Here is a 19,319-nt window from a genome sequence, read left to right on the forward strand (position 1 = left end):
ATCCAGGCACTGACCTCAACTGAAGTTGAGCCGTCCAAACTGGCTTTACACAACTACTGCGCCACCCTAGCGCAGTCACTTTTGCACTCAGCTCGAACCAGCTTCTCCTCGAACTGTTGTCTGGGAAAATGTCTCTCCTGGCCTTCGGCTCCTCTGTCTAGCTTCTGGCACTGAAACTCGGCTTTCCCCAACAGATACGAAATTTCCTCTAAAGGCTACTGCGCTGCCCCAGCGTCAGCCTCACTGTGGCTCTTCTGCCTCTGTGTAAATGCACTCACCAGATCTGGAATCCTTCTTCTGACTTCACTGTCCCTGCCCCTCCCTCACTGCTTTGATTTCACTAGCTCTCTCTCCAGCAACTAACTGTTGCTACTCTGGAAATCGTCTTCTCATGAAATCGAACTCTCCAAGTTATTTCTCCAAGCCCCATCGACTTCTTCTTATAATCCTTTGTTGAGACTTCAACAACCAAGATTAGATCTTAATCGATGGCTAGGATTAACTTGAAGTTGATCCATATGAGTTTCTAGAACATTCACACCATAACTTAATTAACTCTGATTAATTAGTCATATTCCCTATAGTCTAAACTTAGAAAATATTTTAAAAACTGACTAATAATCTAATTAAGTCATTTTTAGGCGGAATTTCCAAAAACGATTTCTGGGTTTTGGCGATCTCATGCATTCTAGCCTCTCAACAAAATTTCAAGGCTAGAACACATCCAATGCTACAAAAACTAACAGACCAGGGGGAGCCGAAGCCCTAGAATCTGTTACAAGTAGGCCAAAAGGGCCTCAAGGTGCTAAACAGAAACTTAGAACAGGCTGCGGGAAGAGGAAAACAAGTCAAGAGGCCTCAGACACTTGAGGAAGATAGGTTGAGATGTCTCAACCTGAGAAAGAGGCTAGCAAAGGTGGCATTCTATGAAGGAAGGGTTGTTGAGTTGGTGATCTTGAAGTATGTTCATCAAAGGAAGGGTTGAACAAAAGTGTTTGAAGGCTGGCTATACAGTGACTTTAAAGGACAAAAATCATTGTGAGCAGTTGTGTATGACAGAGATTAGAAAGAAGCCAAATCTCTATGTGAAACAATGTTTTAAAACTCGGACTCGGACTTCCGAAGGTCAACTCCGACTCGATATCGACTCGAACTAGTTGATTCCAATGACTCGGTCTTTGTAAAAAGTACATTAAATATTTAATTTTAATGAAAAATCATATTTTTAAAGATTTTCATTCATGTTTCCAAACTCAAAGCATTAGAATAATAGAGAGAAGACAACACTTGATCAAAGCATGCTCATGAATATATCTATTATATCAAAATGGCACCGAGTGCACTGTCCAATACATGTAATATATAGAGATTAGAACAAAAACACATAACCAATGCTGCTCCAAAAACCAACTCCTCAATGTTGCTCCAAAGATTGCCCAAGAACCTCCTCAATGCTGCTCCAAAAACCAACTCCAACTGCTCACAAACTCCTCACAAATGCTCACATAAATGCAATGAGATAGTTGTGAGGAAATATGAGGGGGTTGGGTCACCTTTATAGGCATGGGAGAAGGGTAAAAGGGCTAGGAAATAGTTTAAACAAAACAAAAAACGATTTCAAGTCCACCCAGTCCACCTTTTTTCCCGCCGCCAAGATTGACCGGTTTAAGTCGGGCTCGGTCTGTCCGGCCAGTCCATTACCAAACCGGCTGAATTGGTGACCAACTCGGTCGGCTCAGTAATGGACCGGCTGTTGAACCAGATAATTGACCTAGTCGATCTGGGCAAGAGTATGGCTCAGTCAACCAAGCCGATTCCGAGTCAGACTGGCCTAGTTTTAAAACTGTGATGTTGAAGGCAAAGGACAGCCACGTACGTCAAGGACAAGGACACCTACAGCAAGTCAAGCATTTGTTCTTTGCTGTTTTGGGCAGATTGAAGGTCAAAAGGAGCTGCCCTCAAGCCCTAGTTGTATACTATTGTATACTAGTCTTGTATCAGGGTGTAAAGGGCCATGACCCCTCGTACAGGAGCCCTATGAATTTCTTGTTGATGGACTAATAAGAAGTGTTTTGGACCATATATAAATCTGTGTATTTTATTGATTCACTGCATTTAAATTTCCACTCTGCAAAGTTGTTTTGGTTGAACATTCCTAGTGTGTTTGTGTGCTAGTCTAGCCATAGACCAGACCTAGGGTGTATGGAAAATTCAACACTCTAAAGTCAACGTCAAGTTCTGAAGCAGCGGCAGCCCTTTAAGGCTTTATCTGTGGTCTGCGATACTCCCTCAGGCTATTAGGGCTGCGACATAGACACTAAACTCCTTGCTGAGGGAGCAAATACTCCTTCATCTATCTGGGCTTGTACATGACCTTGAAGAAGCCTCCCTAGACGCAGAATTGGGCAGCAAAGCCTCCAACAGTTGTCAGAACCAGTGGCCTGCACTAACAGAGCCAGCAAAGCCAATGTTAATGAGTTTACCCCAACCGCAGGAGCAAGTCAGAAGATAGGGGAAGAAGCCTCCATAGACACAGAATTGGGCAGCAAAGCCTCCAACAGTCTTCAGAACCAGCGGCCTGCACTAACAGAGCCAGCACAGCCAATGTTAACGAGTTTACCCCAACCGCAGGAGGAAGTCAGAAGAGAGGGGTTGTCACAAACCCTCCCTGTCAGTTGACCAGTAAAACGCAGTAATAGATAATCAGTGAGTTATAGATTAGTATTAAATCACAGAATTGAATAGTTCTAGTGCGAGTATTGGTCTATTGCATAGTGACAGTAGTAAGTACTATTGGTGAATTATTGGTTGAATGTTCATTGGGCAGTCAGCCCTAGCTTATTGTGTTGGAGATATTTATTGCTGTTGGAAATCTCTATGCTATTCAATGATACCTTCTGTTAAATGGATGAATGAACGTGCACTACTGTTGTGTAATTTTTTCTGATTTATTTGGAAAAAAAAACTAGTCGAAATAAGAGCCCTAAAGGCAAAAAATTCCCTAGGACATTACATAAACTTCAAGGTTGAGGTTAAATTTTTGAATTTGCACTGGGAACTGTTCCAAGAAATTCCAAACAAAATTAACTTAAACATGGGTATCTTAAAAACTAAAACCTCAATCAAAACAACAATCACTGGATAGAATCTACAAACACATATCTCCGGAAATATGGAAAGCAAAATGCACAATACAAAACTCTCAATACTGCAATATCTTCTATTTACTACAAGAAGAGAATAACACTGTTATAATTCAAAACACAAATATGCTAACCAACAAAGTGGTATGCCCTACATCTCCTTCATAGAATAGAAAGAAGGGGGAAAATACAATGAATTTGGGTACATGCAAAAATCACCCTGATTGTGTCCAACCCTAACCTTAATCAGATCATGTACTGCAGCCCCCTTTCATGCATAAGATTGCGAAGTGAAGAGTGCCTCAACTGAAGGATGAGCTGAAGCCTGCACACATGCCCTCCTTGAGATCTGTGCCCTCTACAACTAGAAAAGGCCCCTCAAGCATGTGCACCCTAGCTAATTATGGAAATGCGTGCAGAACTGAACTGAGTCTGAACTGAACTAAAACCAAGCCTGCAGTGACTCTGAACTAGAGATTGGCACATGTATGTATGCACACGCCCTCCTAATTCACCCATATATAACAACAGCTTTCCTCCCAAAACAACTATTATTGTGCCTAGCATTAATCATCAAAGTTGTGCTCACATCTTGAGGTATGGGCCTGCTGTCACTACTGCGCCATGAGAAAGGGGAAACAGTTATCAAGCAACAAGGTAAAACTCTAACAGTAAATATTCCATTGATACTATAAAGCTATGGAAATAGCACTGCAAACTATCACGTACCTAGACATAAGGTATGTACTGTGGCCACCTCAAGAGGTTCAAACTTCATACCTTGGCAATTGCAACCTATCTATTTGCACATGTTGTTCACAATACTATTGATAAAGTAACTTGGCAAGCCCTCATAAATCATCTTAGTCTATTCTCTTGCATCTATAACTAGAAGAATAAGTGGAGGTTAATAGAACATGCTGTGCGGGTTAAGATAGTTGCCGAGCAGGTACCAAGTTTCAAATAGCCACAATAATTTTTAAGAATTCTTGAGAGATCAAAAAAGGACAACAGTCGTGGAGGGGGGCAAAGTCAAATGTCATAGCAGTCAAACTTCTTATGGGACAAATAGATGCAGTGTGATCACGAGAAAGGCATTTTAACATGAGGATTGATTATAGCAATCATACCAAGGACCTTTTAGGGAAAAAAAACCAAGATTGACAACAAAGACACCAAGTGTAATGTTGCAGAAATCATATATGACAAGATTTGATAATTGTCTTTTTTCTAATGTCATTCACAGATCCAAGCACGGATTATCCTTAAACGACTGATGTAAACTGATTGAAAATTGATTATTGTCGGACTCACCAAAGCACAAGTAGTATTAGGCATAAATACAACCAGCCAAGGAAGAAACCCAAGTGATGTGTACCTGATAGAATTCCTGATACTTCGAGGTGGAGAAGAGTCAGCCTTGCAAAAGTACCACTGTGAAATAGTACCACTAATAATGTACACCTGAGCTTCTATCATCGTTGTCAGAGACCATAACATTGTGATGATAGCTAATGCATAGTACGCCGGAACCCATCCGTCCTCTTTCCATAAGCAACACTCCACACCAGTGCTTCCTCCACACGCATACCCAGATTCTTCAACTTTGGGATTAGGTATGATCCTGCCATTTAGGCGTGCAAACACCAAAAAGACTATGATGGGTATATAGTAGACAAAGAGACCAGCTATTAAGCTAGGCAAAACCAGCATCAGTCTAATGTTTCTCGCAAGGCCTTCTGAAGCTGTGCCTATGATTCTGATTGTGAGTTCTATACGGTGCCAGTTTATAATAATGATCCAGACAATTATCCCGCATAGTACAAAAATAAAAAGAAGAATGAAAATCCTCAGTGCCAGGCTTATTTCATCCCTGCAATCCTTACTCATAGTGCAAGCCACGAACCAGAAGACATTAATGAAAACAGGAATGAGAACAAAGAAGGGGAGACAGGAATACACTAGCTGTTTTGTGTAATGCCTAAGGAGCCAGAGAAGACCAAATAAGAAGGGGATACTCAGAATCAGTGTTATTACAAGTGTCCAAACCATGTCCTTCAAAAGATGCTTGCTGCTCCCAGGCACTACAAGATTTGGGTAATATTCCAATTGTATTACACGAATTGGGTGATAACCCAAATGTTCATATGCTCCATCAAAACCTAATCCTTGATCCCTTATGTTAACACTGAGTGAAGATTTTGTACAAGTGCTGGAATTTGTATCATAGACATAAGAGGAAACATTTCCGTAATTTCTGTTGCGGTGGACAATTGAAAATATTCCAAACGCAAAGGTCGCCAATACCAAAATGACAAATACGATTAGAAAGGGTATGTCCCGGAAATACCTGCGGCCGCTGTTATATCTGATTGGATGGTAGTCTTCCTGCTGAGAAGAAGATATTTCCGTCTCTGGCAGGCCAGATTTATTCAGCAGAGGCTCTGAAGATTCAATATAAGAATCCAATGAACCTCCTCCTACGTTACTCCCCATAGTACCTGAGTATGAATCACACTCTTCTTGGTTTTTTCATTCACAATATGAAGTTCTATCACGTCTCATCTCAAATATGGATGTGTATTTTTCAATAATGACTTCTGTGAGTATAGGGAATTGAACTCAGCATGTTCTCAAGTTCTGTTTGAATTAGGTTTGTTGTAAGCCTGCCACTGAGATAGATCGCTGAAGCTGCCCGCAACACGTATGACAAAAACACCCAGCGGCGATCGCTGAAGCTGCCTGCAACACGTATGACAAAAACACCCGGCGGCATCTGCGCGTTTTATAAGAATTGACAACAAAAACTGAAGTCCTCCTTTTCATTGACAGAGCATTAATAAAAATGGAGCTGCTACTTCGAATAAATGGTTATGCATGTGACTTTTCCCAGGTACCTCGACTAAATAGTTTTGCATGGATATCAATGTAAAGAGTCGATACCAAAAACCATTGACATTTCTCTCATACACTCAACAATGTTGCAACGAGACGACGAACTCTCACGAACTGGTCTTTGAGAGGGCTTTGCTTGTTCTATCCGGCAAGCAAGGTATAGTAATATTATGTGGAGACCTGAATGAAATTATAAATGGGAAAGTATTATTGTGGAAAGTAAAATATACCATGACAAAAACACTAGCAATATCAATTGTTATTTCAATATGTAATATACTACATCTACCAGAATTATAAAAACATGAACTGAAGGTAAAAAAAGAAAATTTTGAAAGCTTCATGAACTAAAGGTAAAAAAAGAAAATTTTGAAAGCTAAATTATATGTTTTTTTATGTGAGTATGGCCAAATTCTCAAAAAAAAAATATATATAACATTATTGTCCAAATTATAATTTTTAATTAAAAGTCATCTTATCACAGTGAGAGTATTGAAGAGAATGTAATATCCATCACTTGTTTATAATGACCATCTTTATATTGATTACAGATTTCGATATATTTCAAAAACCTAATAAACATAAACAAAATCAATATGGATTAAATTTTTAAAATATTTCAAAATTTACATTTAAATAACATTAACATTATCATATATTAATCGAATATAAAATATTATACAAAAATATAATAACAATTCTAACCTAAACTAAATAGCACTTATTCAGACATTAAAAAAATATTGTGAGAATTGAATCTTGAATCATATCAACTATTATTTTATCCACCCATATTACAAACGATAAACTAAATTAATATAAATTTATCTTAATCTAAAATCTTTTAATTACTAAATTTGTCTTCATCCATTAATAAAATTGAAATTAAAATTAATATACATCACGTGTTTATAATGACCATCTTTATATTGATTAGAGATTTCGATATATTTCAAAAACCTAATAAACATAAACAAAATCAATATGGATCAAATTTTTAAAATATTTCAAAATTTACACTTAAATAACATTAACGTTATCATATATTAATCCAATATAAAATATTATACAAAAATATAATAACAATTCCTAAACTAAATATTACTTATTCAAACATTAAAAAAATACCATGAAAATTGAATCTTGAACTATTATTTTATCCACCCATATTACAAACTATGAACTAAATTAATATAAATTTATCTTAATCTAAAATATTTTAATTACTAAATTTGTTTTCATCCATTTTAATCATTAATAAAATTGAAATTAAAATTAATAAACCACCAACATTAAAATTGTGAACATTCTAATAAATTTGTGGGTATGTGTGCAATAAGCATGCTAATAATTATGTACAAGCATTTTGTGTTAGTTAAATAACTAGGTTGTCAGAATCTCTATTACTATGTGACATGTGAAGCTTGAATATTAGGACACTTTATTTTTCTAAGGACAGTGAAAGTCACATGTGATTGAAACATATTTGCTCGAAGATTGTTTTAGATTGATTTGTCTCCTGAAATTTTGTTTCCAAAAGGATGATGACGGTGGAAGCCTTGAGAGTCCACATCAATTAAGAGGTGGAGATTGGTACGCATCTAAATTTTCATAAATTATCACAAAAAAAAAATAATTCTTATATTAAAAGTTATTAAGGGATTATTAAATGAATGGAATTATATATGTAATTATTGTTATATAAAATGATTATTCTATTAGTATAAATTTATTTTAATTTTAGATTTATTAAAGTATTAAGAAGGATAAAATATTTTAATATGTATATTTTTATAATATTATTTATATTTATTTAAATTTTAAAATCTCTTATTTAAAAAAATTAATTTTAAATTTTTTTATTATTGACTGCAAGCATGAATTTGTTTGTGGAGGTCTGTAATGTCTCTTGAAATTCGATGATCAGATACAGGATTATTGCTTTCATGGATGCCCGGCCTACTCCTTTTGAAGTCTAAGGTGCTTCAAATTTGGATTTAATGGAGAATGATGGATGGATTGAAAAATAACTAATGCTTTCTTGCATGCACATCCTGTGTTCATTCACTGCCAATTTTTACAGCATTAAAATATGGATAGGAGTAATTAATGTTTTATTGGATGTGCACGCTGCGGATTCATTGGAGCCTTATTCACTACCAACCAATTTTTACAGATAAAGCTCTGATACCAGTGAACTTCAATGGTTCAATGGTATAATTGAAGTGATACAGCACAGACAGGGTCGAGCGCTAAATGGAGGTGGTCGTTGCACATGAATATCTCGCTTTCCACAAAAACCCATACGTCTTGGACTGATATGTACATCCCACGGAGTTCCAACCGTAGACACATCACACGCCGAAAGTAAATATAAAGAAATTGTTCTTTGTATTGGTAGTTCAAAAGAAAAGAGGCAAAAGATTGAAGTTCTTGAAATGATATGGTTGAAACTTCATAAGAAGTTTGAACAAAACTGAATTTCTTTCCGCACACCATAGCTCTGCAGCCCTCCCACCATTGTAGAATTCACATTTTATTAAAAAAGCAGGGGCACGGAATACCTGGTTTTGGTTGGAGAGCAGATAATTCCAGCGTTTACAAACAATCCTTAACTTGTTTATGCTCAGAAAAGAGAAAAAGTGTGGAGGTAATGCAATGGAAGTTTGTAGCCAATTATAGCCACTCTGAATTGCAATAGAGAGATCATCTACAACCAAGTCGCTTCCACCTTGCATTAATTAGGCAGTCACCACTCAATTCGGCATGTCGTTCACCTGAGTTTTCTCCGTGTTCATTTGGAGGACTGAATTTGGAGGAGCAACTCGGTTTGAATTCGCTGGAGGTTTTTGTCCAACCATTGAGCAGCGTGGTGAGCAAGTGTGAGCAGTGTGGTCAGTAGTATGAGCAGAGCATAGCAGTGTGAGCAGTGTGGGAAGCAGTGAGAACAGTGAACAATGAGTAGTGTGAGAGCAGGGAGTTTTTATGCAACAGAAGTATCGAGTAGCGAGCAAGCAGTAGCAAATGCATTCAAACATGATAAAGGAACCAGAAATTTCAGAACATGTGGAGACAAATGATTTAGGACAAGTGAAAATTGCCTCATTTGCCAAAACTGGGAAGTGGGTTTGGGTCAATGCCAAACAATATCGAGGCATTTTAAAATGAAGAATAGCCCGCCTAAAATGGGCGCAAGCAAGGAAGACACGGTCTCAAAAGAAAAGTAATCGAGCCCTTCGCAAAAAGCACTCAAACAAGTCTCCTCCACAAGCACGTGGCACTAAGAAGTCCAAAGGAAAAGTCATTGATGATTTTGTCTTATATAGTCCCACAACCACACCTCTCACCTGGTCATCTGATCTTTATGTGAAAGAATTGTTAAATGCAAAACAAATGTTGGAGGTTTTAGAAGCTAAAGGGCAGGAAAGAGATCATAAAATTCATATAATAACGGCTGAGAACAATGCGTTAGCATAAAGCAATAAAATTTTAAAAGAACAAGTGGCATTGCTATAGGAAGCTCCCTTGATAGGGAAAACATAATGGCAACGCATGAATGCGGATGTGCAAAACATAAAGAAATCTGTAGTGGAAAGTAAAGAGGTGGTGAATGTGAAATCATCCCAGGATATAGGGAAAATGATTGCCCAAATAAACAACCATGAAGAGAACGCAAGAGAAGAAATGAAAGGAGATTCCACCAAAGTTTCCAAAACTTGGGCTCAACTTATTAGCAATTCTGCTAATAAGGAAGGAGAAACAAATATTCAGGTTGACAACATGCAAGATAGTGAAAGCAAGGAAAGACAAAATAGGGCAACAAACATAATTATTAAAGGGGTGAAAGACTATGAGAAAAATGAATGTACTCTTGACCTTGCAAGAGACTTCTTGAAAGACAAGTTGCTATGGCAAGGACAAATATGTCAAGCATGGAGGGTGGGTAAGTTTAACAGGGAGAGAGCCAGGCCCATAAAAGTCATTATGCCTAGCTTGCATGATAAATATATTATTCTAAGCAAGAAACATCTCTCGAGGGGTTCTCGTTTTTCCTAGAAGAAGATTTAACTGTAAAACAATGAGAGGAAAGAAGAGAGGAAATTTTAAAGGTTAGGGCAGCAAGAGATGAAGGAAAGAGAGCATGGATTTATAAAGGCAAAGTTGTGATAGCGCAATTTGGACCTCCTTCCAGAACAGAGCAGCAAGATGGTAATAAAGAAGAGGCAACAAACTCTTCAATAGGAAATCAGAAAGCAAGGTTGGTATGGGAAAACAGGGACAAAGACTCAAATGTGAGTCTTGCATATCAAAATAAATAGCAATCAATTCATACCCAAGTTTCCTTAAGATTAGTTTGTTGGAATTGCAGAGGTTACCCATGGAGACGAGGACCTGGGTTAGGGCCTATTGTAGAAAATAGAGACATAATTTGCCTCATAGAAACACTTGAGCATGAAGGGTGCAAGACACCTTTGTTTGAAGGATACTGGAAGATGGCAGTGTGGAACAAGGCAACAGGGAATGGCAAAGGGCACGGGGGTATCATGGTTTTAGTAAAGGGAGAAAGAAGGTCGTCTTATTTAGTTAGAAAAAGAAGACTCAAATAGGCAATTCATTTGGTTTAAAATATCAAAGAACCGCATCAGAATTGCAGCATGCTATTTTGCGCCACAGGTTTCAAAAATCTACAAAGATAGAGGGCTTGACCACAAAGATCCATTTGCAGCTTTAAAAGTGGATACTATCACATATTCGCAGCTAGGTGAAGTCCTTATAGTGGGTGATTTCAATGTTAGGACTGCAAGTGAGCAAGCTAGCATTCTTTGTTGTAAAGATAATTGTGACCCTATTTGGCTTATAGAAGAAAGTAATCATCAATGGGAAAGAATTTCAGAGGACCAGGGCTGCAATCTCTTTGGTGAACAATTGCTTACTCTATGTGGGGCCTTTGATTTAGTCATTTGTAATGGTTTGACTAGATGGGAAAAGTCCGGTAATTTCACTTGCAATACTTACAATGGAGCAAGTGTGGTAGATTATGTAATTTGCTCGCATGGTTTGTGTGAGAAAATGGAAGAAGTTTTGGTTGGAGATCAGCCGTGGGATTTGAAATCAGATCACAAGCCAATTTATTTATGTTTCTCTTGGATTGGAAAAAAACAATTAGAGTCAAAAATTCAGCATGTCCAACAAAATCTCCCACAGGGCAGAATTCTTTTGACGCCAGAAAATTGTAATACCTTCAAAATGACGCTAGAGAGGCTCTTTGAGAAGGAGAAAATTACAATTCACAACCTTCGTAGTCATGAATTAACACATTTAATTCAATGCGCACTTGCAAAGTGCAAAAGAGCAAAAATTAAGAAGTATGAAACAAATTGCTTTCCAGTTAATGCTTGGTTTGACGAGGAATGCAAAAAGGCAAGGAGAATGTGGAAAGAGTCAAACAAGGATAACATAAAGCTCAAATCGTACATGCAGTTATTAAGCAAGAAAAAGGTTGATTTCATGGTTTCAAGAAGGGAAGAACTAATCTTCCTTGGGAAAAATAATCCCAAATTATTTTGGAAGGAGCTCCAACCGAAAAAGATACAAATTGGAAATAATATTACAGCTTCTAAATGGTTTGACTATGCAAGACAACTCTATGAGTAGGTTCCCAAGGTTGACCCTCCCCCCTTGGTCAACATTGACACTGAACTCTTCACGGTACAAGAGGTAGAGATAGGTATCAAGAAGTTGGGTGTTGGAAAAGCAAAAGACTTAGCTGAACTCCAAGTAGAATATCTAAAGTGGGGCTCAAAGATTCTTGCACCTCACATTACAAAAATCTTCAACAACATCATACAACAAGGGCTCCCCACAGATTGGTCAACTAGTCTGGCAATACCTCTTTTCAAGAGCGGTGACGTCAATAATCCCTCCAATTATAGGACCATTATGATAAACCCTTTGTTTGCAAAGCTATTTGGAAGCATGCTAGAAAACAAAATTAGCAAGTGGGCAGAAGAAAGAGATAAGCATTCTAAAGGGCAAGTAGGTTTCAGACCTAAACATTCCACAGTTGATCATTGCATAACTTTAAGGCACATCATTGAAAGAGTTTGGGAGAAAAAGGAAGAAGTATTTTGTTGCTTTGTTGATTTCAGAAAAGTGTTTGACTCGATTCCTAGGGATAAACTTTGGCAGAGAATGGAGGAACTTGGGGTCCCTAAACATTTGAGAGCAGCTTTGCATAGGCTGTATGAAGATGTGAAAGTCAAAATTAGAACTTCAGCAGGAATTTCTGAAAGTTTTAGAAGCGATATCGGGGTCAAGCAAGGTTGCCCACTGTCTCCTACCCTTTTTGGTTTATATATCGACAAGCTTGAGGAGTGGTTAAATTCGCAAGGGGGTGATGGTATCTATTTGTGCAAGTTTGTTATAAGGCTTCTTTTGTATGCAGATGGCCTTATTCTGATTGCTAAATCGGCTCTTGGTTTGCAAGAGCACTTACTATCCCTTGAGCATTTTTGTAGAAGTGTGGGGATGCAAGTCAATATCATCAAAACGAAAGTAGTGGTCTTCTCTAAGAAAAGAAAACATGACCAACATAAGTTCTACTTTGAAGGCAACATTCTGGAATAAGTTGCGGATTACAAATACCTCGGGATTGACTTCAACAAAAATCTAAGCTGGAATGGTTGTAGAAAGAAAAGAATTTGGGGGGTTGGAAAGCATTTTATGCTTTTCAAAATAGGTGTAGAGAGGCAGAGTTATGGGACTCGAAGACCACTCAAACTCTTTTTGGGCTTCTAGTGATTCTCTATGGTTGTGAACTGTGGGCTAGCAGTACCTCCGACATGAAGTGGAAACAAATTGAGAAAATTCAGAAGCATTTGATTACAAACAAATTTAAGATTAAAAGTGCAGTTCCTTATGACATCTTGTTAAGTGAAAGAGGGACTGCTCCTATTGAAACAATTGATATGGTGCGAGTCATAAGGTATTTAAAAAAAAATGAGCAGATGGAAGAGGGTAGATGGCCTAAGGTTGTCTTTAATGATAGATTGTGCAAGAGAAAAAAAACTTGGATGCAGCAAAATAACAAATGGTTTAGTAAATGGGGTATTTGCTTGAACATGTGTCCCATAAACAGCAAAGAGATAAATACTTTTGTTACGGAAAAGTTCCACAAACATACTTGGGATAAGGAGCTAGGAAGAAAGAAAAATTACTATATTGAAGTGTTTAATCCCACTCATAATCATCAACCAAAAGCATACATAGAGGCCAATATTTCTTGGAGAGCCAAAATTCTTATTGCTCAGTTAAGGTCTAATTCTCATTAACTCCCTTTTGAAACAAGGCGCTAGAAAAGGCCAAAGGAAGTGTGGGAGGAAAGAGTATGCGTTTTTTGTTCTTCCGGAAAAGTGGAAACAGAAAAACATTTCATTTTAGAATGTGAGGCCTTCAAAGACAATAGGGAAAGTTATGCAGATATGTTGGCAGCTAGCTCTTGGGATAATCTATTTAGCGAGGGGTTTGTCGAGAAGCTGGGAGCATTTATTGTGAATCTTCACAAAAAAAGGGTCGAATACATCAAGCAGATGAAGAAGCAATCTGTCCCATAGGCTATCTTTAGCCTCATGGATGTTTAAATAATTTATTTCTTCTTTCTTTCTATATGGTAGGGCATTTTTCTTTCACATGCTTTATATATTTATCTTTGTCTTGATAAACACTCTACAACCCAATATGAGGTAGATCTCACGTAAAAAAATAAACATAAACACGTAAACATGTAAATATAAATGTAAACATAATGTTTAACAGTTAACATTTTTAATTTAACGTGGGCCCTATTTAAAAGTCAATCTAATTATTATTATGTATAAACACAATACAAATTTAAAATATAAACATGTTTACTAACACTCAAAAAAGAGGTATGTTAAATAAATAAACTAGAGGTATGATAAATATTTATTTATTTATTTATTTTTACTCTAGAAGTGTGGTAAACAAATAAAACTTCTTTTTATATTTACTCCATAAACCCCTTTATATTTACAAGAACTCAAAAAAGAGGTTTTATTAAGGTGAAGTCTAAGGGCCAAATACCATGGGCCAAATACCATATTTACAAAAGAGGGAGGGTAAATATATAAACATAAAAAAAAAAAAAAAAAAAATGTATGGTAAGTAAATAAAAATATGTCAATAGGATTAGAAATCAATATCTAATTATATACCAAGCCTATGGGCCAAATACCATGGTAAATAAAAGAGATATAATAAATAAATAAATAGATGGTATGGTAAATAAATAAAACCTCTTTTTATATTTGCTCCATAAACCTCTTTTATTTAGGTAAAACCTATAGGCCAAATCCCATTAGCCAGATTATTATTGATACCATACAAAAAAACATTACTAACCCTAATATTAATATTAAAAGATTAAGATTATTATTATTAAATCTAATATTCATATTAATATATCATAGTATTAATATTATTAAATTTAATAACTTTGGATTAATACAATATTAAATTTGTTATATTATAATATATATTAATATATCATGATATATATTAACTCTAGAAATATATGGGAGGAAAGAACAAAGACATAGGGTGATAGAGGTGGAGACATAGGGGGAGTGACAAGGGAGAGATGGAGATAAATTGAATGAGAGGGGAGAGGAGGAATGAATAGAGAGAGGGGGAGATGGGTGAGAGAGGTAGAGAAGGGTAAGAGAAGGAGAGTGATGGCAATCCCGAGACCGTTGTGTGGCAAGACTTATGTGGCAGCTGGCTCGTCCTTGGTCCTTCCCGCGCTGGCACACACCGAGGTTTGGAGAGGGTTTATGGCTCCTTCAATGCGCATCCGACCCGAGGTTGGTCTCATTTTTTGTGAGCACAGCGTCCATGGTATGGCTCGACCTGGGCTCATTTGCGTTGTTGTTCGTTTGAGTTATGCTTCCATTCCTCTGTGGCTCGTCTAGTTCGGCTCTGGAAGAAGATGGGTCTCTGTTGCCCGCTATCCTCTTAGTTCTTCTCTGGTTCCGGGCCTCTATCGTTTTTAGTTATATGAATGTTTTTCATTGGACCTGGTGGCTGTTGTACACTTAGTTTTCCGTGAAGGTCTCAGGTTTGGTTTGTCGTTATGTGTATGTCTTATTTCGACTGTCTGTGAATGATTCTTTTACAACTTGCAGGTGATGTTTTCTAACTGGGTTTTGGTTGCATTTCACATGCCCTATGCCTATTACTCTCGTCGATGGCTTGGTTGCTTATTTGATAGGTAAAAACCCTGTTCCGATTCCACTGTTTCGCCTTCCTGTAGTTTTTATTAACGGCCTTGATCCTGGTGAGGAGGTTGTGGTATCATGGCACTTCGGCCGTTGTTTGCGCTCAGGTTGGGGTTTCAACTCGTGGTTCGGTTATGGAGTCCGGCCTCCCCTTCAGGTATTCGCCGTGGGTCAAGTTCCTTGTTTTTTCTCTGGTGTTGTTGTGTGCTATATAGCTATGCTTCCTCTCTGACAATATTCTTGTTGCTGTGCGGGTATCGCTCTCCTCTTTGCTGTGGCTACAAGGGGCTGAATCTTGGGGATGAAACATCGTGGTCTTTCCCTTGAATATTTGGGTCCAATGTGCTTAAATCGGGTAGGGTCCTTCCTTGATTGCGCTCTGCAGTTGCATTTTAGTTTCGGGCTATAGTTGTTTAACCCTTGGGGTTTCAGTTAGTTGGTCTGTCGATACTTTGTTGCTTCCTGTGCAACGAGCCCATCCTGTCGATTTTGTTTTCTATTCTGGGAATGTGTTTCGGCCTTCTGTTGTTGATTGTTGTGTATGCTATTCCGTCTGTGTACTGCTTTGATCTATCTGGGTTGTGGAAACCCTCCTCGGCCTATCTCGTTTGTATGAAGGATTGTTGGTTATTTTTTGAGGGCTCTGTGCCTTGAGGCCTGTGTGGAATCTGGAAGTTCTGTCCTATACTTCCGTGGACCTGATGAATATATATATATATATATATATATATATATATATATATATATATATATATATATATATATATATATATATATATATATATATATATATATATATATACAGTAAATTTCTAATTTAAATCAAATAGTATGTATTCGGTAATGTACCTAGATGGTTTGGCTCTTACATATTTGATCCTTTTAGTCTCGGTGTGCAGTTTGAATGTTAATCACACAATCTGTTGTTTAATTGCTATGCATAGTAATTTATACTTGTTGCTTCTGAAACAGTGAATACCTGTAAGCTTTCTTTAAATTCATAAAAAAAAATTGTTCAGAGATATGCTTTCTTTCCTTTTTTTCATCTAGATGGCAGCAACCTCACTTTTGATTCTGGATTGCCTATTTATGCTTACTAGCAGCCTCATACTGTTGAGGAACCACCCTCAGTTACATTATAGTTATTTTCCATTTTCATTCAGTTTCATTTCTAACTTATTTTAAACAAATCCTATTCTAACTACTGTTTAGTTTATAAATAAAAACATTAGCTGTAACAACCTTCATTTAAAAATAAAAATAAAACTAACTAAAAGTGAACTTAATCAAAACAACTTGTCCAGCTGTCGCCTCCCTAGTCGGATGCTCCTGCATCAGGCTCCCGGGGTGAATGAATCTCATGGCTCCTGTCCATGAGCTCTTCAATCGAGTACCCGACGCTTTGAATCTGGCCTGCATCCAACCAAGAACTGTCCTCAATTGGACGGTCCTTCCATTTGACCAGGTACTGTAAGTACTCTTTTCTTCGAGTTCGCCTGGCCACCTGAGTATCCAAGATTTGTTCGATCTCTAGAGGCTTGGCTGGAGGCATCTGTTTGACCCATGACTCAGTCTCTCCCTGGGTGTCCCGTGTGTGTTCTGTCGAACTGTCCTCCACATTAGCAGTAATGTAAGGGTACAAGTCTGCCACATTGAAGATGGGCAAGATCCCTATACCCGAGGGTAGTTGCAGTTCATATGCATTTGCAGAGAACTTTCGCAGTATCCTGCAAGGTCCTATTTTTTTCAGTTTCAGTTTGTTATATTCGCCTTTAGGAAACCTTTCTTTGCGTAGATGTGCCAGTACTAGGTCCCCTACATTGAATTGCACTTCTTGCCATTTTAAATATGCCTTCTGTTTATACCTTTGGCTGTTGTCATGTAATTTGGATTTCACTTTTTCATGCAGTTCGCTGATCACCTTTGCAAAGTCTTCACCATCAACACTCCTTCATTCCAACCGACCCAAATCCCGTAACTCGTGCACACCATGGGGGTGCATCCCGTATAGGATCTGGAAAGGACTTCTGCTCGTACTCCTGTTGGGTGAATCATTATAAGCGAACTCTGCTTGTGCGAGTACGCAATCCCATTGTCGTGAATTTTCACCAACCAGACTACGTAACAGATTCCCCAGACTTCAGTTCACCACCTTAGTCTGCCCATCAGTCTGTGGGTGATAAGTTGAGCTGAAGTTTAGTTTGGTATCTAGCTTTTTCCACAAAGTCCACCAAAAATGACCTGTGAACTTCACGTCCCAATATGAAATAATAGACTTCGGCAAGCCATGTATTCTGACAATCTCTGTGAATAACAAGTGTGCTACATGTGTGGCATCGCTGGTCTTCCTACAGGGAATGAAATGCGCCATCTTGGTGAAGCGATCCACCACCACTATGATTGAATCGAACCCCTTTTGTGTTCTCAACAAATCTAAGACAAAGTCTAAACTGACTGAATCCCATGGTCTGTCCGGAATAGGCAGGAGTGTATATAATCCTGTATTTTGACTGTGTCCCTTTGCAATCTGACACATCTTACACCTAGCCACAAATCTTTGTACGTCTCTACGCATTTTTGGCCAATAATAGGAGTGGCTCACTTGATCCAAAGTCTTATCAATGCCAAAATGTCCGGCTAAACCCCACTATGCTTTTCCTGGATTAAGTTTTCCCTCATCAAACATTCCGGAATACACAATTGTCCTCCCCTGAACATCAATCCTTCCTGTATGTTATAGTCTAGCCATGAACTGTTGTCTCTCAACAACGGATTTTGGCAAGCTTCGTACGCTTCCTTAAAGTCTGCATCTGTTTCATACAGATCCTTAAGATGCTCAAATCCTAACACCTGCACTCTTCTTTGCTGTAAAATCAAATTTCTTCTGCTTAATGCATCAACATACTGCAATGCAGAATTGTCTGAAACAAAACAAATTCATTCGCCATCTAGTAATGTCTCCAATGTTTCAGTGCTTGGACCACTGCATAAAATTCCTTGTCGTAAGACGTATACTTCTGCCTACTCTCATTCAACTTCTCGCTGAAATAGGCCACTGGCTTGTCCTCTTGGCTGAGTACTGCTCCAATGGCTGTCCCACTGGCATCGCAACGAACTTGAAAAAGTTTGTTGAAATCTGGCAACCTCAAAATTGGTCTTTTGGTGATCTTCTTTTTCAGTAGCTGAAAAATCTTTTCCGCTGACTCTGTCCAATGAAAAGGTTGATTTGCCTTTTTAACGGTATCCACCATGGGTGCACAAATCCCACTGAAATATTCTATAAAATTTCGATAAAAACTCGCCAACCCATGAAAACTCTGCACTTCAGACAAAGTCCTGGGGGGTGGCCAGCTAACTATGGCTGCAACCTTTTCTGTATCCATCATTAATTCATTTTCCAAAATCACAAATCCTAAATAAATCAATTCTTTCTTAAAAAAAGTACACTTCTTCAAATTTAACAACAACTTGTTTTGCTGCAACTTTTCCAGGACATACCTGACATGTCATAAATGTTCTTCCTCCGTCTTACTGAAAATAAGGATATCATCTAGATATACAATCACGAACTTTCCAATGTATTCCTTCAGCATCTCGTTCATCAAGCGCATGAATTTTTTGGGTGTGTTGCTCAGTCCAAATGGCATGACCAACTATTCATACAAGCCTTCATTGGTCTTGAAAGTTGTCTTCCATTTGTCCCCTTCACGAATCCGAATTTGGTGATATCCGCTTTTCAAAGCAATCTTCGAAAAATATGCCGCTCCACTCAAACAGTCCATCATGTCATCCATTCGCGGTAAAGGAAACCTATACCTAATAGTGATCTTGTTAATTGCTCGAGAATCAGTACACATCTGTCATTCACCTCCTTTCTTGGGAGCTAAAACAGTTGGGACCGAACAAGGACTTAAACTCTCCCGAATCAACCCTTTATCCAACAACTCTTGTACCTACTTCCTGATCTCTTCATTGTCCTTTGGAC

At 37.9% G+C, this 19,319-nt stretch overlaps 1 protein-coding gene across 2 annotated transcripts in view; it reads right to left on the reverse strand.

The window, feature by feature from the left end:
* The window catches only part of LOC149218056 (Plasma-membrane choline transporter family protein), a 97,380-nt gene extending 91,181 nt beyond the window's left edge, over nucleotides 1-6,199 (reverse strand). Inside the window, exon 1 of one of the 2 annotated variants that reach the window (XM_089383766.1) lies at nucleotides 4,522-6,199. In XM_089383766.1, the coding sequence (XP_089239892.1) occupies nucleotides 4,522-5,639 (1,118 nt within the window). In that variant the 5' untranslated portion in view covers nucleotides 5,640-6,199. The remainder of the gene's footprint in view (nucleotides 1-4,521) is intronic. The other variant, XM_089383767.1, reaches the window with a different exon arrangement.
* Between the last annotated feature and the right edge of the window lie 13,120 nt (nucleotides 6,200-19,319).

This window comes from Pinus tabuliformis, chromosome Q, assembly GCF_031772625.1.
Source record: "Pinus tabuliformis cultivar Carrire ecotype Pingquan chromosome Q, CPIR1, whole genome shotgun sequence".
Taxonomy (NCBI): Eukaryota; Viridiplantae; Streptophyta; class Pinopsida; order Pinales; family Pinaceae; genus Pinus; species Pinus tabuliformis.